This window comes from Phoca vitulina, unplaced genomic scaffold, assembly GCF_004348235.1.
Source record: "Phoca vitulina isolate PV1807 unplaced genomic scaffold, GSC_HSeal_1.0 scaffold54, whole genome shotgun sequence".
In the NCBI taxonomy this organism is placed as follows: domain Eukaryota; kingdom Metazoa; phylum Chordata; class Mammalia; order Carnivora; family Phocidae; genus Phoca; species Phoca vitulina.
Window position 1 is genome coordinate 5,731,007 of NW_022589757.1, and position 27,746 is coordinate 5,758,752.

At 39.5% G+C, this 27,746-nt stretch overlaps 1 protein-coding gene across 6 annotated transcripts in view; it reads left to right on the forward strand.

The window, feature by feature from the left end:
* The window catches only part of RGS7 (regulator of G protein signaling 7), a 517,535-nt gene that overhangs the window by 232,095 nt on the left and 257,694 nt on the right, over positions 1-27,746 (forward strand). For all 6 annotated transcript variants that reach the window (XM_032389411.1, XM_032389406.1, XM_032389409.1 and 3 more), the window contains exon 3: positions 19,098-19,194. In XM_032389411.1, coding sequence (XP_032245302.1) covers positions 19,098-19,194 — 97 coding nt within the window. The remainder of the gene's footprint in view (positions 1-19,097; positions 19,195-27,746) is intronic.

Sequence of the window (27,746 nt, forward strand, 5' to 3'; positions counted from 1 at the left end):
GCTCACTATGATTTTGTGATTTTGGCTTCCCAGGCTGGATGCAGCAGTTGTGGGGGCAGCGTTCCATTGTCATGTGTGGTCTGGCCATTTTCTCTTTGTGTGTTCAGTCTCTCAAAAGGTTCTCTTCAGGACACAGATACAGATGGAATTAAGTCAGTATTTATTAAAAGGGGGCAGCAGAAATAAGAGATGTATACAGATGACTGTAACGCAATACAGAGCGTGACATAAAAGTGTAACTGCACTAACATGAGTTCGCTCCTTAGTGAGTTACAGGGGAGACTACACCAGGTGGAGTTGTCACACAAGGGAATCTTTATTTGCAGCAAATGAGGAGATCACGGGGAATAATTTCCAAAGCCGTGACTCCCTGAGCAGTGGTGAGGGGGTTCTTTGTGTTTAGGGTTTAGGATGAATATTCAGAAAGGGGAACTTTGTCATCACATGTAAAGGTGGGTATAAGGTTGTGCAGGCATAATTAGAAAACATGCCTATATGTGCACCATATGTTATGTTAAGGAACTGTGTGCTCCTCCGGAGGCAGAGACTTTAACATTAAGATGAAGCAGAAGTAACCATTGGACAAGGGGAAGGGACAATGGGTGTGATTTGAGAGTCCCTATAAGCTGGATGGGGTCCTGGGCTCCTTATGTCAGGTAAGGAATGCAGGACCTTGCTTGTTCATAGGCTGGCAGCCTATCAGTTGACCTTGAGTCCAAGCTTCTGCAGAGAGAGCTGGTAGATTTGTTCACAGGATCTGAAAAGAGAAATAACCTATCAGGGAGAAAACAGTTCCCTGAAGAACGAGCTTTAAATTTTCTCCTAGTTTTAACCTCATTAATCCTATGGGGATTAATAATAATAATTATTAATTAATAACCAAAAAGGAATAAAGTCATAATAGCCACTCAGAGAATAGGACAGTTTCACTTTGGAGTAGGCACTTCCGGAAATAGTATCATGTCAGGGTTTACGCAGGACCAGGGGAGGGGAAGCGAACATTGAGAAGCACACATTTCATCAAGGAATTAGAATTCTCATCTTATGGGAAAGGAGATGTACGCTCAGAGAGGTTAGATTACAGTTGACCCTTGAACAACACGGGTGTGAACTGTGCGTGTCCACCTATATGCAGATTTTCTTCAGTAAATACAGCCCAGTAATGTAAATGGACTCTTTATGATTTTCTTAGTAACATTTCCTTCTCCCTAGCTTACTTTATTGTAGGAATACAGGATATAATACATATGACTCACAAAAGATGTGTTAATCAGCTGTTTATGTTACCAGTAAGGCTTCTGGTCAGCAGTAGGCTATTGTAGTTAAGTTTTGGGGGAGTCAAAAACTATACGTGGATTTTCAGCTGTGTTTCGTGGGAGTGTGGGGCAGTGTCCATAACCCCCACATTGTCCAAGGGTCAACAGTACTTTCTTAGAATCGTTCAGCAAGTGACAGAACTGAGAGTTCCATCTGGTTCTCCTGGACAATGAAGGTCACATACTCCCCGCTCCTTGTTCCCAACATTGTATATCCCTGAGAGTATCAAAATGCTAAGGCACCAGGTACAGGTTTAAAAATATATTCAATATTTTTATTTTTCCTTTAAAAGAATAAAAACCAAAACTATGTTTTCTTTATTCTGGCTACAGAAAGTAAAGTTCACAAGCTTTTCTTGACTGGTGGAGACCTGCAGAAATTGATGATTCTCAGTGGAGGGTGTGTCGGACTATCCCGGAGTCCCTGTGGGGCTTACACTTGCCAAAGGGGGAAATCATTGTCAGTAGTTCAACATCACTGTGGTTTAGTATAATCATGCAGATGGATTCACAGCTGTGTATCCTTGGGTGCGTCCCAACCTGCTGAGCCTCTTTTCTGCTCTGTAGCATGAAGACAATACCGTATGTGGCAAATTTTGGGCAGGACTGTCCCCCCTCGCCCCCTCATCTGACCTCTGGTGAATATTTGTACTTTGGAAAAAGTTACCACTTAGTGTATTTTTTAAAAATATGCTCTTTCAGGGGCACCTGGGTGGCTCAGTCAGTTAAGCGGCTGCCTTCAGCTCAGGTCATGGTCCCGGGGTCCTGGGATCGAGCCCCGCATCAGGCTCCCTGCTCGGCAGGAACCCTGCTTCTCCCTCTCCCACCCCCCTGCTTGTGTTCCCTCTCTTGCTGTGTCTCTCTCTGTCAGATAAATAAATAAAATATTTTAAAAAATAAAAAAAATAAAAAAAATAAAAATATGCTCTTTCAGAGTTTGTTTACAATAATATCTAATATTTAAGTTGAAAGTAATCATTAAATGTATGTTAAGTGTATTTGCTTCTTTAAAAAATTCCATTACATAACCTTTGTAAGTATCTGCAAGTGACAATGATTGAGCTGGTGTCAATGTAACGTTTTGCAGAGGACATGTTATCTCCACATTATCAGGGACTTGGTAAGGCTTCATGTGTAAGAACTCCTGTCTTTTCTGATAGATAATTATTGGGGGGTTATCACCTTATATTTAATCATATTCTGTAATCCCTAATTTGCAGTTGTTATGAATATGTAATGAAATAATGTGTGTGGAGTACCTGGCTTGTGTTTAGTGCACAATAAATGTTACTTTCCCCTTCCCTATATCAAGCCTAGTTAAAAATTCTAGAGACTCCTGACAGTCAAGATTAATCCAATAAGTATTGTAGTCCACAATGAGGTGGTTCTTGAATATATATGTTTCTTGTTGGACTGCCCTGAGCACTGAGGTCCTTACTGTTTGTTCAATAGCCATCGATTAGACAAACAATGAAACAATGAAAAGACTAAACAAAGATTGTGTGTGTGTGTATGTATGTGTGTGCATACACACATATATTGCTGAAAGATAAACTGAGGCATGTTAAATATCTTAAGAGTTTGTCTGAACAAAAATTGATTCCAGTAGGCCATCGCCAAACCACACCCTGTTAGCAGCACTCTGCAGGTGGGAGCCGGGGAAAGACTTATATAGACAAGGTACAGAATCAAAGAAAGGAAATTGATCAGCTATAGCTTAAAGCCTACTTGGCTGTTTGTGATTGGTTGTCCTTAGCATTTGCCTTATTTGGGAAGGGTAGTTAGCTGACTGTGATTGGTTGGCCTTAGGTTTCAATTTCTTAACATTGAGGTATTTACAGGCTTAGGTTTTGGCTTGTTTACATAGGCCACCAAAGTATTAGGACCACTTTGGTCTAATGGCCTCATTGTTTAATTTATTTTCTTAATTGTTAATTAAGAAAATCAATATTGACCAATTAATAAATTAATATTAATTAAGGTTATTAATTATTAATTAATAAAATAAATTAACACACATATATAGACAGTATGTCAGATCCCAAACACTTGGAGATAAGAAACATAATAGAAATTTTAAAGATTTTATTTATTTATTTGAGAGAGAGAGAGAGCACCAGCGGGAGAGGAGCAGAGAGAATCTCAAGCAGACTCCCCGCTGAGCAGGGAGCCCGACACGGGACTTGATCCCAGGACCCTGAGATCATGACCTGAGCCAAAGGCAGACGCCTAACCGACTGAGCCACCCAGGTGCTCCAAAATATAAAAGAAATTGTAAATCATACTTAATTCAGTAGGCAGCATGGAGCCATTGAAGGTTTCGAAGTATGTGCTTTGTGGTAGGGGTGCATACAATGAACCCACTGGCATGCTTTGACCTGCTTCAGAAAAACTGATCTGGCAGGATTGTCCAGAAGAAAATGATTGGAGGAAGCAGTGGCTGGAAATGGAAGAGTAATGAGGAATGTTTAGCTGCATATGGGTGGGGTAACATTCATGGTGGCAACGGTAGCAAGAGAAAAGGGATCAGATGCAAAAAAAGTGTGTATGTTGAGGTGGAGGTGAAGGCAGTTGTTAGAAATCAAAGGCAGCGGGGGTGAGTTGGAAAATGGTGTATACATATAAAAGCATGTATGTGTGTGTGTGTGTCACAGGGCACATTTTAAAGTCACCACTGAAATGTAGACTTGAGTATTGTGTGGAAAACCACCTGCTCTGGAGTGGTTCTCCTTTACCCTCACATGACTGCCACATTCACAACACTTCTAACACCAGATGTATGGGGTTTTTTCCACACCAAATAATTCCTTAAGACACCAGCTGAGTGTCCTGCAATTCAACTCAACTGTGACACTAACTGGAGTTAGTGCAGACCCCACAGGTTAAGGGCTGAGTCCCGTGAGACTGTCTCCTCCTTAGATGTTAATCACAGGTAGTGGGTCCCAAGGTTACCCACAACTTCTGACCCTTGACCGTTCCCCCACTTGGATTCAGTTATTTACTAGAACAGTTTACAGAACTCAGGTAAACACAGTTACTGGTTTATTATATAGTAAAGCATATGATATGATAAAGGTTACAAATGAACAGCCGGGTGAAGTGATATATAGGGCAAGGTTTGGAGGGGTCCTAAGAGCAGAAGAAACCCCTGTCCCCTTGGAGTTGAGATGTGCTATCTTCCTGGCATGTAGATCTGTTCACCAACCTAGAAGCTCCCCAAATGCTGTACTACAGGTGTTTTGGGCTGGTGGATCATTAACTCCATTTCCAGCCCCTCTCCCCTGGAGAATGGGGAGTGGAACTGAAAATTCCAAGCTTCTAATCATGGCTTGGTCTTTCTGGTGACCAACCCTGCCCCCACCCAGGAACCTATCAAGAGTCAGCTTATTAGAACAAGAGACACTCTGTCACTTGGGAAATTCCAAGAGATTTAGGAGCTCTGTGTCAGGAACCCAGGGCAGAGACCAATATATATTTTTTCTATTATTTCACTCCTGTGCTTAAAAACATGAACATCCCATTAACACCCACCCACCCTCCAAAAAGATGCAGACAAATTTCTATATGCACACAACGTGGAGGAAGATCTTGTTCTCCTATGTAGCTGTTAATTCCCGGTTTATCACAGCTGTCCCCTTAATGGCACCTCCACTATGATTCCTTTCACCTGGATTCTTTTTTTCTATTCATACAACCATATGTTGCATAATTGCACTATGCCATATTTTACCTTCCTTCTTTGTAATGCTAGGTAATTGTCCAAGGTTAATTTCTATTTTTCCCTGTTTGGCATATAGCTCTCTTGTTGCCTTGGCAACATGTGCATTACACAGCATGTGATACTGTGCTCTGTAATAAGGAATGTTGGCTTAAAGGAGAAAAGTGCTATATAATGAAAGATGCATCCTGGCAAGGGTTTAAACATGCATAAAGGACATTGAGATCTTTCCCAGTCTTTTAGGTGAATTGATGCTTTTAGCATTTATATCTGTTTCCTCGGTATTTTCTATCTGCCCTTCAGCCACATTCACTGGAAGAAAGGGAACGCATTTAGGAACTGAGTAAGTTAGTAGATATGAATGAAAAAAAGGAATGATTTCATTATAAATTTTGTATACACATTCAATCAATCCTATTCCATTTCCCTAGGAATATGACTTAGTTTTTAGAAGTACATGGTGTTATACGTGGGTATAACATTCAAGGAAGCACTTTACAGATTATAGAAAATAGACAGTTTTTGCCAGTGAGACACTGTCATAATGTGGCTCCTTTTTGCATGGAAGTGCATAGATTGCAGGTCTAGTTAAACCCCGGAGACCTAACAGTTGTAAACCTCACACACCTTATAGAATCTGGAAAGGAAATACAGTTGGTGTAAGGACTATTCCTTTAAACCAATATTAAAAATGGTTACATTCCAGGGCACCTGGATGGCTCAGACAGTTAAGTGTTTGACTCTTGATTTCGGCTCAGGTCACAATCTCAGGGTCGTGAGATGGAGCCCCTCGTAGGGCTTAGTGCTCAGCAGGGAGTCTGCTTGAGATTCTCACTCTCCCTGGCTCTCTGCTCATCCTGCTCATGGCTCTGTATCTCTCTGTTTCTCAAATAGAGAAATAAATCTTAAAAAAAAAAATTACATTCCATAATTATGTTAGATACACACATATAAATAATATAATAATTAATTATAACATTACTATACTTGAACTGTATTACAGCAGCCAAATACAATTAAGATTTCAGATTAGGATTTTTGGCTAGTGCCGTGGGACAACTGCAAGCCAACCATAGTTGCTAAGTCTGCTGTGACCTTCTCAAGTCCATGTTTTAACTGTAAGATGATAGATACAGGCTATCTAGCCATAAGTAAGGCAAACTCCTTTTTTTTTTTTTTTTTTTTCATTTTTTCATGAAATTGTTGAGAACTGTTGTCAGGAAGAAGGCAACCAGGAGTTCCGATTTCCTTGGTATGCAGAAAACAAAATCATGGGGGATATAAAAGAAAGTTATTGGACTGGAAGGTCTCCATTTGCATGTCTATGCTTAGACCTAGTTTGCTTAGGGACTTTGTATAAAGTAATCCACCATGCATCCTAATTTCTCTCTTGAGCGTATAGGAGAATGAATGAACAGTTGCAGGAAGCCTTGCACAGAGAGCTTTCTTTCATAAATGGATCAGCCAAGAGGCGACTTTGCCAACTCCCCACCTTCAGCCTTGCACATGTATAGGATGAACAAGAAAAGTCACATTGAGTTTTCCCTTCTTAAGAGCTAACTGTTTAGTGGGTTGGGAAGATCAATATGCCTGTTCAAATGCTTCTGAAAAATAAAGTCCATTTTAACTTTATAGTGCCTTGAATTGGCAGCACTAGCAAAGATGTAGTTAAAGGGGAAATTCTTTTCCTTTTGCCCTTCTACAATTTGCTCATCGATCTCAGAAGAATTCTAGGAAATTGAAATTTAAAAATCAATCTATGAAATAAGTAAACCAAGGAATGTCACACAGAGGAAAAGGTCAAGCTCAGCAGCAGCAAAAACCAATTCAAAACCTTGAAAAGAATGAAACATAAGGCAAATAGCCAAATCTGCCTACATATATTTATTTTTAGTGTGTGCATCTGAGGTAGGTAAACCATCATTGGCATGATTATGCTTTTGTCCTTCTAAAGTGCTTTTGCCTTACATTCAGGTTATAATCCTTTTTTAGAAAAAAAAAATGTTTCTGAATGAGAATCACAGGCAGGGTATTAATTCTTAGACTAAGCAGGCTGGATGCTCCTCTGCTAACACGAATCGTATATAGGTATCACCGCTTTTAGAAAGTTCTCTTAATGCCACGTTGCTTTTATGAAAGACCTACATTAGTACCTGTTTTTACTAACCAAAATAAATCCTAAGATGATTTTCGCTTTTATGAGAAAAGTGAAAAAGTGGAGTGGTTAGCATCTTTTTGCAGCAAGCCTTTGCAGAGGCAACGCTCACTCCGGGCAGTGAGAGTGGCGCCCCCTCGTGCCTTCCCCGGGAACTACACTCAGTGTCTCGGCATCTCCCCACCAGAGCTTTGAATTGTATGTGTGACCATCTGCGCTTTATCTACATTTATTTTATGTATCTGTTGGCAAGATGTGACCTAAGATTTCAGAAAAGCCTAAGAGAGGTTACTTTGGGGGTCTGGAAATGTTCAGAAGGCTTTCCTAATAAATTAGTGGTCCTGGTTTCTTCATTCACTTGAAGCTATTTTGGCTTCCGAGAGGTTTCGTAGGAATGCTACTTTCTGGTAACAGGGGGACCCTGTATGTGGTGGAGGTGACTGCAGGTCATCCTTTTGTTCACTCCTGGCACACCTACACTAAAATTGTCCCAGAGACATCTCTGAACCTCCATTTTGCAAAAGAACTTGCCATAAAGTAAGTTACTTAAGTAACATATCGTGGTATCACATCATTAAAAATATGTTTTTAGCTCTTCTGCCTATGCTTAAGTCAAAGTGCTCATGTTTATTCTCAGTGGAAGCAGAGCACAGCTATTGCTTGTGGCTCCAAAAATAGCACCCGATGCACTGACAGGTCTAGTCCGGAGCAGCACTCAACCTGGATTTTCTGAGAATATTAAGCCCTAATTGCCTGTGGGAGCCATTGTACGTGATAAATTAACCTCTCTCCTATGCATTTGGAATGCTACTAGTCCTCTATCAACCTTGAGAGAATTGAGAAAATAATCACTCATATTCTGAAGGGCTTAATTCTCTTACAGAACCCCTGTTGAGAAAGGAGGCTGGGTAGGGCATGACTTTATTTGGTATTGTCCTTTGCATTTTTACAAAAGAAGCGTCTAACCCAGGTGAACCTGCACATCAATGAAACCACTGAATGAGCATCTTTTCCTCATCCTTAGAAAGGACCTCACACCTCTGTCTCCTGGGCCCTCGCAAGAACGTTCAGATTCTAGGTTTTCCAGCCCGCATATGGGCAAAGAGCTGCCTGGTGGTTCCAGGTTGGAAAACAGTGCATTCCAGGGTGAACACAGATGCCCGGTCTCTCTAACTCAGAAAGTTTGCCATGTTTTCCCACCGTGATCAAGAACACGTGTCTCTTTACATTCCTTCACTCAGTGCACCTTCCTTTCTGGTCTTGAACCTCTTGATTATTTTCTGTTTCTGAAGTCTACCTGACAGTGAATGGACTCTGAGAACTTCCCCTCACATTCATAGCTCTAATCAGGCTAAGGGGATAGAAAGGACAAAAAAAAAAAAAAAGTGAGTATAAAATGGATCAGAGATCAAGCTCCTTGTTATTTTAAGTCCTTTTTACTGATGCTTGATTTTCTGAAATCAGAATTTAACTTCACTTAAGAAGTCTTGGGGACATGTGCTAAGTGCCTTAACGATGATATTCATAATCATACTTGATGGTTTTTGAAACTATGTATCATATACATATGTATCATTTGTTCCTCATAGAACATGAGAGATAAGTAGAATTATCTCCATTTAATGGACAAAGATACAGAGGCTTAAAATGGGAGGCTTTCTCATGATGTTGAACTAATATGTCTCCCAGCTGAATCTTTAACTTAGCCTTGTTTCTTTGTTTCACATTTGGACTGGACTGCACAGCACCCTCTATTGTCTCTAGACCCTTGGCTAACTGGAGCTTTTCCCGTTCAAACTAATTGTACAGGGACACCTGGGTGGCTCAGTCAGTTAAGTGTCTGCCTTTGGCTCAGGTCATGATCCCGGGGTCCTGGGATTGAGTCCTGCATCAGGCTCCCTGCTTGGCGGGAAGCCTGCTTCTCCCTCTGCCTGCTGCTCCCCCTGCTTGTTCGCTCTCTCTGTCAAATAAATAAATAAATGAATACATACATACATACATACGTACTAATTTTACACACTTCTTGCCTCCTCTGTTCTATCCCAGTATTCCCAACATTGTTCCACATAATGCCAAGCGTCATTAGGAAAACCGTGTAATGACGAGAGACCTTGAAAGAAGAACTTTCAGATCTTTCTCTGAGAATCTCTGTAGATTCTTACAGTACGAATAATGAATGTGTGGTAATATCTTTCTTGGAATGATGAAACATGGTACCATAGTCCTGTGTTTACTTTTATTAGATTGATTTCTACACTGTTATCCACCGTATCCCCTAGCCAAAATTATTGTTACGTAGGCTTGATGTTATGAGAATTCCTTAAAGAGGCCGAGAAGAAGAAAGGAGGGAGTAGAATAAAGTCAGGTTTTTACTGTCTTTCTTGCTATTTGAACTTCAGTATGTCCTATCAGTGACATTTTTGTTCACAAATATTGGATACTTATTGAATTTGTGGAAGGGTGGACTTCAGTACATTTTATAGTTTGTAGATAACTCCATGTTGAAACTGAATTATAAGTTAAATAATTTATGTTTTAACATAACAGCTAAAATGTAATCTAATGTCTCCTGATTTAAATTCCATCTTCCCTTCATAACCCTTCCTGTCTCTGTTACTCTTATGAATTCTTATGAATTTATATTCATCAAAATCTTTCTGAAACCTAATCAAGTGAAGACTTCAATGACTCTGATAATTTTGACATACACTTCTTATCTGAGAGCTCAAAAATATATCACAGGTGACACTTACCTCTTTGAGCAGTAGGTATGAATGTTCTTAAACTATAATAGGAGATTTTAACATTAATGGTCCCTGAGAACAGAGGTACCTAGAAAACAGTGCTGAGTGGATTTCTCCTGAGGGATAAATCTGAGGAGAGGTGAAGAATCATTAGCAGAGAGAGAAAGGATGAAGGGCAAAGTCAATGATAGAAGCATCATTTGTTCTAACAGTTCTCAGACATGAAATCTGCAACTTTGTGAGGTGTTTAAAGAATCACAGGCATGTTCTAGGCCTTAGCAAATGTGTCATTTTCTGAATCACAAAACACCATGATGAGAGCTTTCTTTCTGCTGCTGGTTAAATCTCTGATCCCAATGACTTTATGTGGATGGCTGAGATATACAAGAGTGTTCTTAATCCCTGGTTTTCAGTGGAGGAGGGAGAAGGAGGTAAGCGTGTATTTCTGTTCTGCCAAGTGTGAAGAGAGGAAGGGAGAATTTACTTCGTAGGCTCCTGGAAATGGGTCTGTGGTGCCCAGTGGTCAGCAATTGACCAAGCTCTTGGCAATTGACCAAGTGAGACTGTGTTAAAATGGCAAGCTCAGTCAAGAGCCCCTTGGCATCTCTTGTTGGTCCTTCCTGCTAAATGTCAGAGGATTAGTAAACCCAGGGCATGTTCTGCATTCTCTGCCTTTTTCTCTCAATGGCTGTCTTAGATAATTTGTTTCCTAAGTATTGACTGTCGAGTTATTTTAAGAGAATGACTGGTCTATCTTTGCCAAACCCTTGAGGTTGAGGAATTTCAAGTTAATTCCAGAAGCTAAAATAGGAAAAGAGCTCATCCAGAATCAGGTATCGGCATCAATGAGAAAGTTATCAAGAACGACTTTCCACTTACTAGGATTTCTCCTGTGCCCTGAGTAAGGGCTAATGATTAGACTATTGATTCTGTCTACCAGGGTGATAATGAGGTGTGACTAATTTAAAATGAATATAAACAGTTTAGTCCATTAGCTCTGAATTTAAAAGACAGAGAAAAAAAAGGTAATTTCTAGGTAGACCAGTTTAGTTGCTGAAGACGACTAGTCATTGCACAGAAGTTTACATATGGTATATTATAGCAGACAGCTGGGTACATCTGACCCTAAAATGTATGACAGTAGATGTTTGAATAAAGGGCTTAGGGTACAAGATTTTAATACCATTAAAGTGAGCATTTTTAAATAATCCAAATTTCTAATGAAAAAAGTAATTATAAAGGTAATAGATACTCATGGTTAAAAAACAAACAAGCATACAAATAGCACAGAAATGTATACAGCAAAAAATAGAGGTCCTCTGCCACCAATTCCTTATGGTCTCTGTCCCAGATGGCAAAATAGCCAAGGCAGGGGCTCATCATCAAAATATTTATACTCTAAAAGGAATGATAAATAGGTACAGAATTAACTTATACATAAGTCATATAAAGTAAGGTGGGAATAAATACTGAAAAATAATTACAATAAAGTTATGTGTGAGTTCCAAAGGTGCTATGATTATATTCAGTTGGTATGAGAAAGGCAGAGGAAAGGATTAGGAATGATTTCAGTAAGAAAGTTAACGTTGAAATTTTCCTAAAAGTGTAATCGTATTTCCCCAGACAGGATAGGAAAAGGAAGGACACAGCTGGCCAAAGGAATAGAATGGGACAAGGTGAGGCAGTGAGCGATAGCTAGGCATGTGCAGAGCATGAGGCGTTGTGAGGAGAGTGGGGAGTTACAAGGCTGGAATGATTGTTTTGGGCCTTACTGTGGAGAACTTTGAGAGGTCATTCAACTTACAGAGAGCTCATGGGGTTGTCAGGTCCATCAAAAATTTTTAATAAAAGGTGACATAGTCAACTCATTCCTGAGTTAATCTGTCAATTGAGCGGGCTAAGGTAGATGCAAACAGCAGTCCATTACAGAGAGAATACCAAGCAGGCTAGCCATGAACTAAGTGATGACAACAGTGGAAATGTATGTGGGGATCACAACAGCCTTCAGAGGTGGACATAGTTGGATATGGGCGCAGAAGGAGAAGGATTCCTGTAAAGGTCACCACTGTCAGCAAGAGTCCTGCTCATCCTCATCTTGAAGCCAGGATGAAGCAATTGACTTAGGATTCGAATGTTCTGCATCCTTCTTTTTCCATCACTTTATCCTGGCTACCCTCTAGGCTCAGCTCAGGCTTACCTTTCTCATGAAGCCTTTCCCATGAAGCCTTTCCCAGTATTTCAGGAGACTCTGGTAACTCTCCTACTTGAACTCTGACTGCAATAGCGATTAGCCATTAGGCTCTTCTGAAAGTTAAACAAATGACACCTCAGAGAAACAAAAAAAGTTCTGAAAACCTAAGTTACTCTGTCATAGATATTTAATACTCTTGCATTTTTTACCTCATGGGCAAATACTACCATGGCCAAGTATTATATGTAAATTAGCCAAGGAACTTCTTTCCCTCTTATAGCTGTAAAAACTACTTCTCTTGATTTACTTGTCTGCCCCATGGTTCTTCCCTGCATCACTTTTTGTCTTTGGCTCTCTATCATTACGCAGGAGGCCCCTCTCTTTCTCTCTCTTTCCCCTAGACTTCTCTTACATTTTTTTTTTTCCTACTATACAGCTCTATCCCTCTGCCTTTCAATAGGTTTTTCCTATGAATAAAGCTCTAGTGAACACCATTGTTTTATCTGCCAGCACCCCTCTAGCCTCAACCCACCCAACATTATAAAGCATTGTTTGGGCCCAAAATTCAGATATGGGAATGAGAGGGGGAAGCAATTTGTCCTTGGGTTTCTGGACTGTAAACTATAAAACTCAGAAGGTAGGGGTACCATGTTTCCTGCTCTGTGCATTAGAGAACTAGGGGAAGCTTCTGGTCAGTGGAGAAACGTGAGGCAGACACAAGAGGGGTCAAGATGGAAGGCAGAGAGAATGTTCTGCAGGTCAGCTCTGCCTGAGACCCACTCACATTCTGATCTTTGAGTTGCACAAAACATCCCACAATGCTTACAACCCATTTCCTTGTTTAAGTCAGAATTCTATCACTTGTAACCCAAGTAATCCTAACAAATCTATTGAGTACAGTTTTTAATTAATTAATTTATTCAGAATAGAGGTTATATTCCTTGACATTGATGAGAGAATTGCTTTATTTAAGAACAAATGAAAATTACATGTATAGACCAGAAAAAAATCTTTCTTGGGGTGCCTGGGTGGCTCAGTCCATTAAGGGTCCAGTTCTTGATTTCTGCTAAGATCATGATCTCAGAGTTGTGAGATGGAGCCCTGTGTCGGTCGGTGTCAGGCTCTGCACTGGGTGTGGAGCCTGCTTGAGATTCTCTCTCTCTCTCCCTTTGCCCCTCCCCCTCTAAAAAAAAAGAAAAAATCTTTATTTCTGTAAAATCACAAAAGCATAAAATCTCCACCTTTTTAAATTAGTTACTGCTTTTGAAAAAATAAATCTACATTCAAGATGAACTAGGACAGATTTACATGTAACGAGATTTTATGTGTGTATTTTTTAGTCATAATTATTCATGAAAATGGTCCCTTTTTCATAGGAAAAAGTAATTAATTCTGAGTTGAGATACTGACGACCATCAACTGTAACATGAGGGAAAATCATACCAATTAGAAGCAGCTTTAATTGAATTATTGTAGCAGAAAACAGTTTGGGTTGCAAATTTTAATCTCATTATTCATATTTAACCTTCATTAGGGGCTGACTCTGCTTTCTGGCTGTCACCACTGAATGCAGAAGTGCAAATCATATGCTTCTTTAGCAAGGCTTCTTGAAGGCAAAAGAATTATAGACAGGTTTAAATTATGTAATACCTGCCACCATCTAATTGTCTTAAGATATCTGAGAACCTCTTGACTCATCGTTTCTTCTCATATCCAGCACTTAAAATGATGGCGGCACACAATAATTTGAAAGTATGTGCACATAGGAAAAAATCCATTCAGTAGGCCCATTTATATTTCCAAATGCTTGTGCTTAATGGTGGATTACAATAAGAAGTTGGAAAACTTCCTTTGAGATTTTGATTGATTATTTCTCTTTCAGAACTACGGCGTATGGAATGTTTTAGCTTTTTTTTCATGCACATGTTTCGCCTACAGTCAGGGTGTCTCTGCATTCAGCTTCTGGTTTAATGAAATCAGTCGTCCTGATATTATGATAAAGTTCTGGCAAATATAGCTACAAGTAAATTTAATTAAACTCCCATCATTGTTTAGAACATTACGAAACTGGAAAGGTTTCAAGGCAGCGATATTTGTTTTCATAGCTATGTGGGAGTCCCCTGTCTGGCAGACCCCTTTTGAATAATTAGTAATGCTCCTCAAGGATGTACCTGCATAATCCGCTTTCTCTTTCATTCCACCAAGTGTGAGGGCGGGCACTGTTTAACCTGAGCAGTATTTGAAATAAATCACAAGCATTGAAATGACATCTAAACTATTCCAAAGGAAAGGCTAATTATGAATTCCCGGAAAAAGAGCAGTGTGTTGGAGTTCAACAGCGCCTTTCATCTCAACAGCTTACGCATGACAGTGAACTTGAGTCTCACATCTATGAATAGGAAGACAGCCTCATAAACAGCCTCTGATTTACCCTTATGTTTTGAAGGAAAAAATTCCTCTAATAAACAAGCTGAAGAATCCCCGCATGAAATGGAACAAAAATAATAATAATATTTTAGTTTATTATACATTAAACTCTTCTGTTCCAGTATTTCTGACCCAGCGTGTTTTTTCCAACAAATGTTAGATAAAAGGTAAAAAAACAAAACAAAAAACAACCATTTTCAACATCTCAAGCATCTCAAACAATTTAACTTGCACTTTTCCTTTGCGTCTCAGAAAAATCAACATGTGCTATAAACGAAAATTCAATGCATCCCCCCCTTTTTTTTTGAACCTTCCTTATGGGCCAGGCACTTTATGTATTAGCAATACAAAAATGAGTAAGGTGAGATTTCTTTTTTCAAGAAGTTCACATCGAAAGGAGAACAGACAGTTATTAGATAATAATTAAATGTGAAAGATTTTGTAATTGAGGTATAAAAAAGTTTTTGAACAAGTTTTGATATTCTCAAAACTACTTTGCAAGAGACAATTGTTTTTTACTCTTTACACACATAGAGGATTAGTTTGCATAGAGAAAATAATTACTTTTGCAAAGAGTACTCAATCTCAATTCAATTTTTTGACCCTCTAAACTTCAAGAGACAAATTCATCAAGAAAATACGACAGCAGAGATATTTTCACTTTGTAAAAAATGAATGCAATCTCATTTCTCCCTTTCTTCTCAATATTATCTTTCCATAGCTTACATAGTCTTTGCTTATATGCATAAACATTCTTCCTGACGTTTCTTCTAATCAAATCCTCTTCAAAGCCAGTCTTCTATAAGAAATCTAAGAGAGAGCTTGTCCATGGGTATCTCTGTCTACTTCATGATTGACAGTTGGTTGCTTCTAATAAATATGTGGCATTTACCCACAGCTGTCTTTGTCAGCTGGATTGTCAAAGAAAGAAAAAGGGCTTGGGGGTTCCTAGTACAGTGATGAGGGAAGAAACTCATGTTGATGAGGACGAAGATGATGATGATGATGACAATAATGGCAGCATTATAGGTAAACATTTATTAGCATTGTTTCATCAATCCTCAGCCCTGATGAGATGTGTAATGCTATTGTCTCCATTTTACAGATGAGAAAACTGAGTCTCAGAGTTTTAAAGTATGTTACCTGTTCATAAAATTTGCAGGTAGCACAGCCAGGATTCAAACTTAGATTTGACTGGCCTCAGTGCGTGTTCTTAATCACGTTGCTATTTGCATTGATATTAAAAGGTGCCAACAGTTGGAAGCAATTTATAAAAGGTCCTGATCAATTTAACGGGCTCATCTATTTGTCTCTGATAGGGAACTGGCTCTTTGATGTAAGTGAGGAGACTTACCCGGTTCTGAACACTGATGATTATTTCCAGACTTAAGTAATTTTGTAGCTAGAAGAAATCTTACCAGTCACATGCCTCTAACTTCTTATTTGAAGGGTGAAGAAAGTAGGACTCAGAGAGAGTCTCAGTGACCAGCCATGGCCAGCTGTCCTGTTCATAGCTCAGTGTTCTGTCATCCCAAGCTGAAGTTTTCCTCACCCTAGAAATGGGCTTATGAGAGTGAAAACTAACTCTTTACAACTCAGTGGCACAATGATGAAAATGACAGATAATAGATTGATCGGTCAATAGATGTGTGTATGTGTAAATATCCTCTTTGGGATGTTTGAGATATCTGAGTCCTTTGGCCTTAAATTTAAATTGTCCCAAAAGTTTAGTATTTATTGCTGTTACTTTGTATAGTGTCTCATCTCTCTTGCTGCCTAGCTTGCTCTATTAGTTTGTCTGCTTTTAACATTCTCTTTCTCACCCGATTTGCTATTGCAAATAGTGGGAAAGCAGATAATCAAGTGTGTTAAAACCATGCTTAATATAAAAATAAATAGACTCCAAGTGAATGTGTAAGGAAACTTCATTAAGTAAGATGGATGTGTTTGTATATATGTATGTATGTATTATATTTTTTAAAGATTTATTTATTTGAGAGAGAGAAGAAGCAGGAGGGGCAGAAGGAGAGGGAGAAAGAGTCCCAAGCAGACTGCTCTGAGCGCGTAGCCCAATGCGGGGCTCGATACCATAACTGTGAGATCACAACCCGAGCCAAAACCAAGAGCCGGATGCCTAACCAGCTGTGCCACCCACGCACCCCAACGATGTGTCTTTATATGTGGCCTTTGGGACTGATTTCAACTTTTAGAAACCAGATCGTTTTTGTCTTTGTCTTTGCTTTTGTTTTTGCTTTGTTGTTTTGTTTGTTTTTTGCTCATTCTAGGCCATGGTAAAGTTCACAGATAAATCATATCTAAATAAAGATGAAAACACCTGACTACATTTCAGTGATCACATTTTCAGTTTAGAACACAAATCCTCTTTTTACATGGGAGTTCATCTTTTTTTCTATTATGGAAATTATGACTCAGAAAGATTAAAACTTTTAAAATACAACCACAAAGCTCACTCTCAGTTCCCAGATTCCTGATCTCGTTCCTTCGGGATCCAATGAACTGAGAGGTGGTGGGACTGCAGAGAAAACACCTCTCTCTACTCATAGCAACAAACCTTAATTGAGTCCCAACCAGAGGTGATTGTTGCCACATCCTGGGGTGTGGAGGTATGAAGGGGCATCAGAGAGGTTTCCCCATTTGTCTAATCTGACTTGGTTTAAACTGTTAAACTCATAATCCAAGAGTCTGCAGGCTGCCTCTAGACAAGGCCAAGCAGCTTTTCTTCATTCCTGGACACTGTGTCAGGTGAATGAAGGGCAAAGAGTAACAAAACAAAAAGTCCGAAAAGTATGACTATTTTCATGTTTCTATACTTAGAGAAGATGTGTTTATTACATGAAAAGATTTAGCTATTATTGGGATCTTTGGAGGGCCAATAAAAAAATAAATAAACCTTCTTTTTCTGAATTCCAAACCAGTTGAGAATTACAACCAAAGCGTAAGGCAGAAAGGGGTCATAGTATCACCTGAATTGCTGATAAAGCTATTATCGAAGAATGTTTGCACAACATAAACTTTAATCCTGAAACTGAATCCTGATCAGTTGTACTCACTCACTAGGGCAGGCCTATCACACCAGCAGAATTGGACGTGGGCTTCTCCATGGAAGGAGGATGGGCCCATGACCAATTCCGATTTCTCATTCCCAACTCTTCCACCTGATAAGTCAGCCTAGTTTCCCTGGAGTGGCAGGTGTGAGGGGCAGAAAGAGGCAGGGGAGTGAGACAATCAGTCGTGCTCCCTCTACATAAAAACCAAAAAACAAAACAAAAAAACCCAAAAACATGGGGAGTGGGGAATAAACATCCCTAAGCATTGGGAGGGGCGGTGTGTGGACATTTGAAGTCCAAGGTTTGTTGTCTATGTATGCTGCTTTATATATGTTGTATCATTTAACCTTAAAATACTTTACCCCCCACCCAGCCCCAGCCCTACCCTTCAAACATTGTGAAAGAGTTACTATAAATATTATTATCACCACTTAAAGATGAGGAAGTGGCCTTAGGGAGGTTGCGTACCTTGCTCAGAAGTAAACACGGATGGTCACAAGAAGAGCAGAGTCCCATGCAGACCTATCTGACTCAGAAACCCATTCTCCCCACATCTCCAGTTTCTGGTGAACAGTTTCTCATGTGAACACATCTGAAAATACTTATCCAGGCAAGTGAGATTTCTTAGTTGAAAACCATCCTGAATCTGTGTTGATGGGAATTTGGTAATTCACTGATATAAAGTTTAGACTGTGATTTTGTTAACTTTTTTTTGGAATAATTTTAAACTTACAGAAAAGATGCAAAAATAGTTCAGAGAATTCCCGGATGCCCTTACACAGCTTCCCGTAATGTAAACATCTCCTAGAATCCTAGCAAAATTACCAAAACCAGGAGATTGATATTGGTACAGCACTATTGGGTACACTACAAACCTTACTCAAATTTTACCATTGTTTTCAATATCGACTGTGACTCCTTTTGAGGACAGCAACTGTATTATATTCGTCTTCATATCCACAGTGCCCATGGGCAAGTCTGGTCTGGAGTCGGTGATCAGTAGCTGCTTGTGGAACGAGTAAATGAGTGAATCGATGTTGAGCTCCATAATACAACTTCTGTGTGTTTGTGTGTATATGAGCACCCCAGGTATAAACACGCAGGGATTATGATCTGAGTGAATGTTATTCAGATCTAAATTCCACATTAGGCTTTGTATAGTTCTTTAAAACTGAAAACTTTTCAAAAGCAAAAGAGAGTGTACTAACCAGATTGAAACAGATACAGCAGAATTCACCAAATGGGCAGAAAGCTAGAATGCTACATTCGTTTTATCATGAGTGTGTGTGTATGTTACTGTTTTCTCCATCATCTTTTAACCAAACTAAAAATATTAATGTGACAAAGTGTAGAAAGGCAAGGATATGGCATTACACTTGGTTGGGCAAGATTGGTATAAAAAGTTGTTATAAGAACTGATTTTTCTGAAAAAAGTGCAACTTTTAAAAGGTTTTAATTATTTTGTTATTGTTATTTAGATGGAAGACGTCATAGCACGCATGCAAGATGAAAAAAACGGAATTCCTATTCGTACTGTCAAAAGCTTTCTTTCCAAGATACCTAGCGTCTTCTCTGGTAAGTGTGTATTCGGTGCAGCACTGTTTTCTCCAGCACCTTCGACATAACCATTTAAAATCAATTCTAGCCACTCAGTATTGAAACTCTCTCTCTAACTCTTATGAAATACCCATGCCATGTTCCACATCATGTTGGACCCTTGGAGTGATAGTAAAACAAAACAAAAAAGCAAAAATTATGACCTTACTTTACTCTGGGCCAGTTTCACAGACATAATGAACAATGTGAAATAACAGAAGATGATCTTAAAGATGTATGAAACAATGTGGAATAGGTTATATATAAAAATTAGGAGGATGAGGGGTGCCTGGGTGGCTCAGTGGGTTAAGCGTCCGACTTTGGTCTCAGCTCAGGTCTTGATCTCAGGGTCATGTGTTTAAGCCCTACTTAAAAAAAAAATTAGGAGGGTGAAGAACATCAGTCAGGAAGGTGTTCCTGAACAGCAGTGATGAACTGAGTTTGCAAAGTAAGGAGTCCAATCAGCTTCAAGACCACCAGCTGTGTGGGCAGAACTGGGGGTGACCAGGGTAAGGATGTGTAGAGACAGAGATGTGCAGAGAGGCTGGAACACAGACTTAGGTCAGAGGATGAGGGTCTTTGAAAGTCAACCCAAGAGTCTAATTCTGATGTATGGAGAATATGGAGATCCTTCATGCTCTCGCAGAGTGCATTATGATGAAGGTGCTCAGGGCAAATTGGTGTTCAGTGAGGGCCATTGTCACCATGGTAGGTCCAAGTCCTGTGTAGAATAGTTTGGGTGCCAACATTCTGATATCTGGAATAGAGGGGAAAACATGAGCATCTGTTAAATAACTGGGCATATAGGCTATAAGAGGACATAACCCAATGGGGTTTGGTTTTGTTTTTTAATTGGGTGACTGTGAAACTGAGGAATCATTAGCAGAAATAGGGAAACCCCACAGTTTGATTGGAAGTGACTGGAGAAACTCTAGAGAAAATGGTGGTGATAAGTTAGAAATCTGTGCTCCGGCTCCCCGAGACGGGGGATGCCCAAGCTGTGGGGCTTAGGCGTGCCGGGCCGGGGCTAGCGTGGCATGGAGAGGAAGCAGAATCAGACAGCGCCTTCACAGCGAGTCGGCAGGGTGAGGAGGCTGGGCGGAGCCTGTGGAGGAGGTGTTTGATGGGGTTCCTGAGCAAGGGTTCGTGGTGCTTCCTCGTGAACAAGAGTCGAAAGAAGAGCGGTGGTCAGCAGGCCTTCAGCCTTGGTGAGAGGGTACGAATTAGGACCACAGTACAAGCAGGCAGGCCCAGATGTTGGTGCTTGGTGGCTGCATTGCTCTTTGATGAATGGGAGAGAGAACAAGGACCAGACAAACGCTGCCAAATGTCCTCCCAAAATATGCCCTCTTTTTCCTGTTACTTCCTTTCATGCCTGCTTTGTTCCAGTTTCTTGCTCTTCTCAGATGATGGCCTGTATTTTCTCGCATCTGGGGCTTTTTTACTCCATCTTTGCCCTTCTCACTGACTCACTTCCTGAGTTCCAGGTCATTTCGACTATGACATTCTGTCCATTCTTTAACAGCTAGTTCAGAGAGCTCTTCAGAGAAAACTATCCTGAGCCTTCATTCTCTGTGCTCTCAAAAAAACTTTTTTGCTTCTCTAATAGCAGTTATTATGGCCTACTTTGTCTTACAGATATTTTTGTATAATGTCCTATATCCCCTAGGAAATAGTAAGTTCCTTGGAGTCAGCGACGTAGAGAGTTAACTTTGTATCTAAACACAAATATGAAAATTACTCCTATTTTGATGACCAGTGAGAGAACTTACCTCCTTAGATACTCTAACGCAGAGGTTGCAAACTGAAATGCAGTCAGAATCCAGGCAGATAAATGCTGTGAGTTACCCACCCATCTGCCCTGGGAACTGTGTTCAGGTCAGCAGTGCATGGCCTGTGTGAAGGCATGGCAGTTCAGGAATTTTTAATGACAATATCCATAAACAAAAATGGCTGAACAAAAAGAGTTTAACTCCTCAGATTAAGCCGGGCTGCAAGTTTGAGTTATCTGCTCTCATGGTGAATCTAAAATTTTTGGTTGAGTTCTTCAAGTAGCAATATCTCATACATTTTCCATACAGTTCCATAAAATTTCATACAGCTCCTCCTGGAAGAACATTTGATTGACAATATTAAGATCTTAATTAAAAGGTAAGATTGGACATATAGACAGAGAATGAACAATGAGGCTTGTTTTAATGTTCATTAACATAAAACAACAATGGTAGTTACTACGTAGAGACAATTGTCAATGACAGTTTCATATTAATGTAATTAGTTTCTAATTATCATTCTGTGTTTCCTAGAAACTTTCATGAGCCCTGCCTCACAGGTTTAATTATCTGTTTTGCTGTAGATTTCATTGACATAATAGTATTATATCTAGTATTTACCAACCTCTTTGTCGTAATATTCTCAAATTATAATGGTCTGAAGCCCCGCCTACTTCACTAGCAGTTTTTGGTCTTTTGTAGTAATTTTCCTACCCTGATATTTCTTACAGTGATTTGGGGTTAATCCCTGTGTTCTTTTGTGGTCCCACTTACCACCTGCTGCTTGCTCTCTTGCCTGTCGGTCTCTCCATACCCCCCCAGGCGTGCCTCATGTCCTAAAAAAATAATGGATCTGCTAACGTCACGCCCCTTAGCAGAACCAGAAACCAGTTGTGATGAATGAGTGATGTCATGTGTGAGAGGAGGGTGGTGTGATTGTCGGGAGTCTGTCTTGTTGTGGACTGTTCACAGGGGAAAGGGTCTCTAGTATGGTGAATCCAGCTCTTTCCGGTTACCCACTGATGCTCCAATAAAGTCTTGGTGCTCAAAACATGGTCCATGGACCAGTTGTATCAGCCGCATCTGGAAATCTATTAGAAACATAATATGTGGGCCCACCCCAGACCCACTAAATCAGAACCCCAATTTTAACACTAAAGCCTAAGAACAGGGCAGCAGGGCTGGACTGGGTTCCAGGTCAACGCCTGTGTTTTACCCAGGGCACTGGGTGCAGTGGCCAACTTGCTTGTGCTGATCTTTCTAGGGCTTTCAAGGGCTCTGATGATGATTATTATTATTATTGTTGTTGTTTTAAATTTTTTATTTTCTACAATCTGGCCTCAATCAAGGCTATCCCAGGCCATTAAATGTTATTTGCTGTTGTGTTTGCTTTGCTTGTGGGAAGGAGGAGGGATTAGGAAGAAGAATCTAGTTCCTTTACTCCCCACCCAAGAACCTCCTGAGCATCTCAGATTGTTGGATGTTAACAGCCATGTGGAGGGATGGGCACTATCCAGCGACACCTGACTGCACCTATGCATAATATACATGTCATGATGGCCAAGTAATGCCCCACCTGCCCCTGGTGAGAATATGTTGAGAAAGTGATCATGCAGTCCTATCCTCTCACAACATCTGAGATCCAGACCCCGATCATGTCAAAGAATCTTATTACATAGATAATATAATTGTGATTTGGGCTTTTGGGTTTTTGTTTCTTTGCTTTACCCCCTCCTGATAAACGCATTTCTTCCAGCTAAACATCCAAGCTTTTTTTTAATTATTTAGGTCTTAGAACGGTTAATTTCGGCCTCCTGGTTTCTATGGTGCCGAGATCAGGGGAAAAGTCTTTGAATGAATCCCCCATGCTGATCCTTGAACTGTGGGGTAGGACATATTTTTGGGTGGATCCGATCACATTGTTTCTCCCCCAAATTACCTTCTCACCTGCAGAAGTAGCTTGGGCAGTTCTGATGGTGGCATGTGCCTGGACCCCTCCCGTTTAGAGGATGAGCTCAGTGGCAAATGCTGACCAGAGCCTGGCCTGTCAGTTCTCTTTCCTGGGATTCTTCTGTTGAGTTTCCAAAACTTCCATTCAGTGTGTGTGTGTGTCTGGCACTGAGATGACGTAAAGCTGGGGACTGGATAATGGGCAGGTGCAGAGAAAAGCAAAGCAAGCCTGTCTGCAGATTGAGAGCAATGGGAGAAAAGAAGCCGAGAAGATGAGGCAGAAAGTTCTGGGTTTCTGGTGGCTTTGCAGCCCTTGTCCCAGTCTTCTGGGACACAGTGCTGCAACCTCACACACTTCCTATGGTATTGCACATCCCCCGTGCCACACACACGCCATAAAACCTCTACCTTTTGTTTTGCTGTATTCCTAACTTCCCTTTTCTGTTTCAGACTTTTCCTGCATCTGAAACAGATTCAGTCGGGTTCTTAGGAGCCCAAATTTCCAAACTGCAGATATTTAGGAATGAGCTGTAACCAGGGAATCAGTATTTCTAAGCTGAAAAAATATGTATATATAGGATTGGCATCTTCTAGTCTTGGAGGCCCAATAACTATATTTTTCTTTAGGATTTTTATTTCAGTTCAACAAACAGTGATCAAATACCCACTGTTTTATCTACTCTACCAGGTTTTGAGGGCTAATATTTTAATATTAGTGGGAAATAGACATATTGCATATATGTTGGTGCTCAATGTTCAAGTAAGTACAATCAACTGAGGTGAGTTCTCTTCACAGGGGTTAAAAAAATCAGTTGTGGGAGCAAAACTGCTTAACTGCCTTCACTTTATAATTGGATCTTCAACCAAGAACCCTAATTACATGTCCTTGATTGCCAAAAGAAATACCTTTATGAGGCTTGGGTATAATGATATAGAAGCCTTTAAAGTAGGCAGAGAAATGATTATTTACATATTACTTTGTTAACTTCTGCAAAATATAAATCGAGGACATTTACATCAGGTTCATTAAATTGCTTATGAGAGGACCCATGGCATTTATTTCTTCTATAATAAATACTAAGAAAATTGTGTCTTTGACTTTTTTCCTTTTTTTAAAAAACAGTAAGAAATGTGTAACCTGTATTTTCCTTTTCCTAGTTTCTAGGAACCTCATTTGCTAAATTGAACATTTTATTAGTACTTTCTCACCTGACTCCTCACTGATGTATTACTTTCTTTTTTTCTTCTAATTGTTTTTTTGTCTGTCTTTTATTGCTGTTGTTGTTTCAATCTGGGGTATATTTGTGTGTATGGAACAGAGAGAATGGGAGGGATTAATATTGTAAATTGCTTCAAGTCATGTTTTGAAGGTAGATAAGAAATAAATCCAGAAGTATCTGAGAAGTGTCTGTATACTTAGGAGTTGTTTTGCCCAGAATCCTCACCATTCAAGTGGGGTTACGTCTTGCCTTTGAACTGAAGCTCTCCATCACAATATGAAAGATGAAGCTCAAATATTATAGCATAAGAGTATAATAAAAGTGCTCATGCAATTTTTATACAACTGTGTCTTCAAATTGGAAAAAATAACTATAAAGCTAAAAATATAATATTTGCAGATTTTGCTGAGGATTTTCTCTTGAATGAATCTCATAAGCCTTATTCCTATGAGGTAACTATTGCCCTAGAATTCATATCCTGTAACTTACAATGTTTATTTATCTCTCGCCTGAAAATCTTTGGTAAAGCAAACTATGACACTCATATCAGCCACAAATCTTTTGTGTTTAAACTCTGAATGGAAGCAGACTATAGATCCAAATCCAGATGGGGCACAAGTTTGTGAATAAGAGGAAATGACTAATTTTGCATTTTTCTTGGCATTTGGTCCATCTTTGATAGTATTTACTACTATACCATTTACCTTGGCTACATGCGTATTTGAATGAACTAAAACTGACAATGCAGTTTTTCAGTTGCTTAAGAACAAGATGTTGAAACAGGGCTTTTTTTTTGGTGCTTTATTTCTGGAAAATACATTACATTATAATAACAAATATTATTTGGATGTAGATTTTTTGTTGATTCACAATCATGGACATTTATAGAGTTTAAGAGTCTAATAAGCATAAAGTAAATAGGCTTTAAGTCTTGATGAAATAAATAATTGTTTCTTTAATATTTAATGTTTTAAAAGTTTGAATCAGGAGCACCGTGGTGGCTCAGTTGGTTAAGTGACTGCCTTCGGCTCAGGTCATGATCCCGGAGTCTTGGGATCGAGTCCCACATTGGGCTCCCGGCTCGGCAGGGAGCCTGCTTCTTCCTCTGACCCTCTCCCCTCTCATGCTGTTTCTCACTCTCTCTCTCAAATAAATAAATAAATAAAATCTAAAAAAAAAAAAAGAGTTTGAATCAAACATTGGGATTTTCTTTTTAATAGTAATAGTTTTCTTTTATAAGTGTTTGTTATTTTGATTCTATATATTAAAATAGCAACTACTTATGTATTATATATAACAATTAACAATAACAATTAGTTTTATATTAGATAGTTATGTATTATATATTACATTTTATATTGTATGTTATATTAATTTTATATTATATATCAGATAGATAATGGAAGAAAACATTTCTTTCTACTTTAGAAGAAAATATTAGTAATTTGAGAGCCTCCTATATGGTTAATGGCTATTAGTTTATTAGTTTTATGCCTTACAACACTTCAAGGTAATTATTGTTTATCTCTATTTCATAGAGAAGGAAATGGGGGGGTTAGAGTGTTCAAGATTTTAGCCCAATTTTGCACAGCTTGCTAATATTCAAACCAAGATCCGCTTCCATTTTGCTAGCACTGTGGGTTGCCCCCCATAAGTTCTTTCCTTTGCTGGAACCTGTGTCCTTTCAACATGACGAATGAGCACGTATCAGAATCTGTAGGATTCTGAGTACTGGGGACCCTTACATTTGTCTCCCAACATGTCCTCACTCTGGAGCACTTGACAAAAAGACCTGGGCTTTTGTGTTTTACTTCTGAGGACTTCATGACCTGGAGGAAATGGCTGTGCTGTCTTCACCTCTAGAATACGGAGGTTACGCGTAATGATACCCAAGTTTCACTCCCGCATACGTTCTGTGATTCAGAGAACCCAGGGTGCTATTTCATCAACAAGTCTTGTGAACTTTTTCTGCTAAGCGGTCATCAGATCTGCTGGCTTTTTGCCCTCTGCTCTTGCATTGCTGTAGTCCACACTGTCACCTCCACCCACCTGAATTATCACCTTGATTCCTAACTGGTCTCCACATCCACTCTGCACCTTATCCTTTCTTTCTCTACGGGGCAGCCACACTGGTCTTTTCAAGTTACAATTCTGATCCATTTAAATCCTTTCTCATTTTAAAAATTAAGATAAAATCTTGAACCAGATTCCTGACAGCAACCGGGTTTATCCCCAACCTGCCAGTCAGACCTGGTCTCACAGAGAACTCTTTCTTGCTTCCTTGGTTCTAGCCTCAGGGGCCACTTTTCATCTCTTACACTTCACCCTGCTCCCTCTTGCCTTGGGGGCTTTCCACTGCTAGGCTTTTTCTTCTGTTTTTTGGAACGTTTCTTCTTTCCCCGTTTGCTCAGTTTAGACCTATTCATTTTAGGTCCAGGCCAGTTTCCTTTCTTATGTACTCTCATAAAATGACATTACTTTCTTTTGGAGTACTTTATTCCAATTTATAGTCTGTAAACTCATTAGTGGTAGTATTTGATTAATGTCTATCTTCAAGACAATACTGTAAACCACAAGAAGGTTCCAGATGCTCAGTTTTGTAACCCCTGCACCAAAAACAGTGTTCATTAAATATTTGTTAAGTGGGTAACTAATAATTGTAATTTTAGAGGAAATATTTGTATTTATATGGATTGTGAAAGAAGTTACACTATTGTGTGGCTTCATCAACACACATAAATTATTTGGATTTTTAAAAACCTTGTCTCAATGTTTTTGGCCTTTAAATTGTGTAAAAAGAAATTTTTCTCTGGAATCTAATGGTGTTATCTTTATTTATAATGTAAATCACATGAACAAGAACCTGGGAATTAATTCCATGGTGTTTTGAAGTGGGTATCTAGAGCTGGCTATATCTCAGGTTCTGTAGATTTCTATTTTTTAATAATATATTACACATGCCTCAGGAGTCTCCTGTGTTGTGAACATTTTGCCAGGCCTGGAGATACAGAGATGTAAGTAAGACATTGTCTCTGCCCTTGAGGAGACCACTCTCTAGTGAGGAGACAATTAAGGTGAAATAATTTTCATGATAGGATACACCCAGAGTGCTGAGGAGTGTGTGAAATCTAACCCATGCTCTTGGGGTCAGAGGCATTTCTTGGAGAAGGTGATATCTGAGATTCATTGTAAAGGATGAATCAGAGTTAGCCAGACAAAAGGGGAGCAGTTGTTCAAAAACTCAAGGTGTGAAAGGGTCCTGTAAACTCAGAGAACTTCACAAATTGCAGTGACCTTGACACAGGATGAGGCATGTGGAGTTTAGAGGGGAAGTTAGAACTGAAAGCAGTAGTAAGAATCTTGAGGAATCAGACTTTTATCCTGTAAAGAGTGAGGGGCAATTGGTGATTTTTAAGCAGGGAAATGGGATCACCAATTTTTGTTAATGGCAGTTTCTCTGGGGAAAATGTAGGGAGTAAAAGTTTGTAGAGAAGGGAGACAAGGATGGGAGCTGAGGCTAAAATCTGGAGCAAAGCTTACGACAGGGCCAGTGGAATTGAAGAAAAAATCAGATGCATAAGAAACTTTA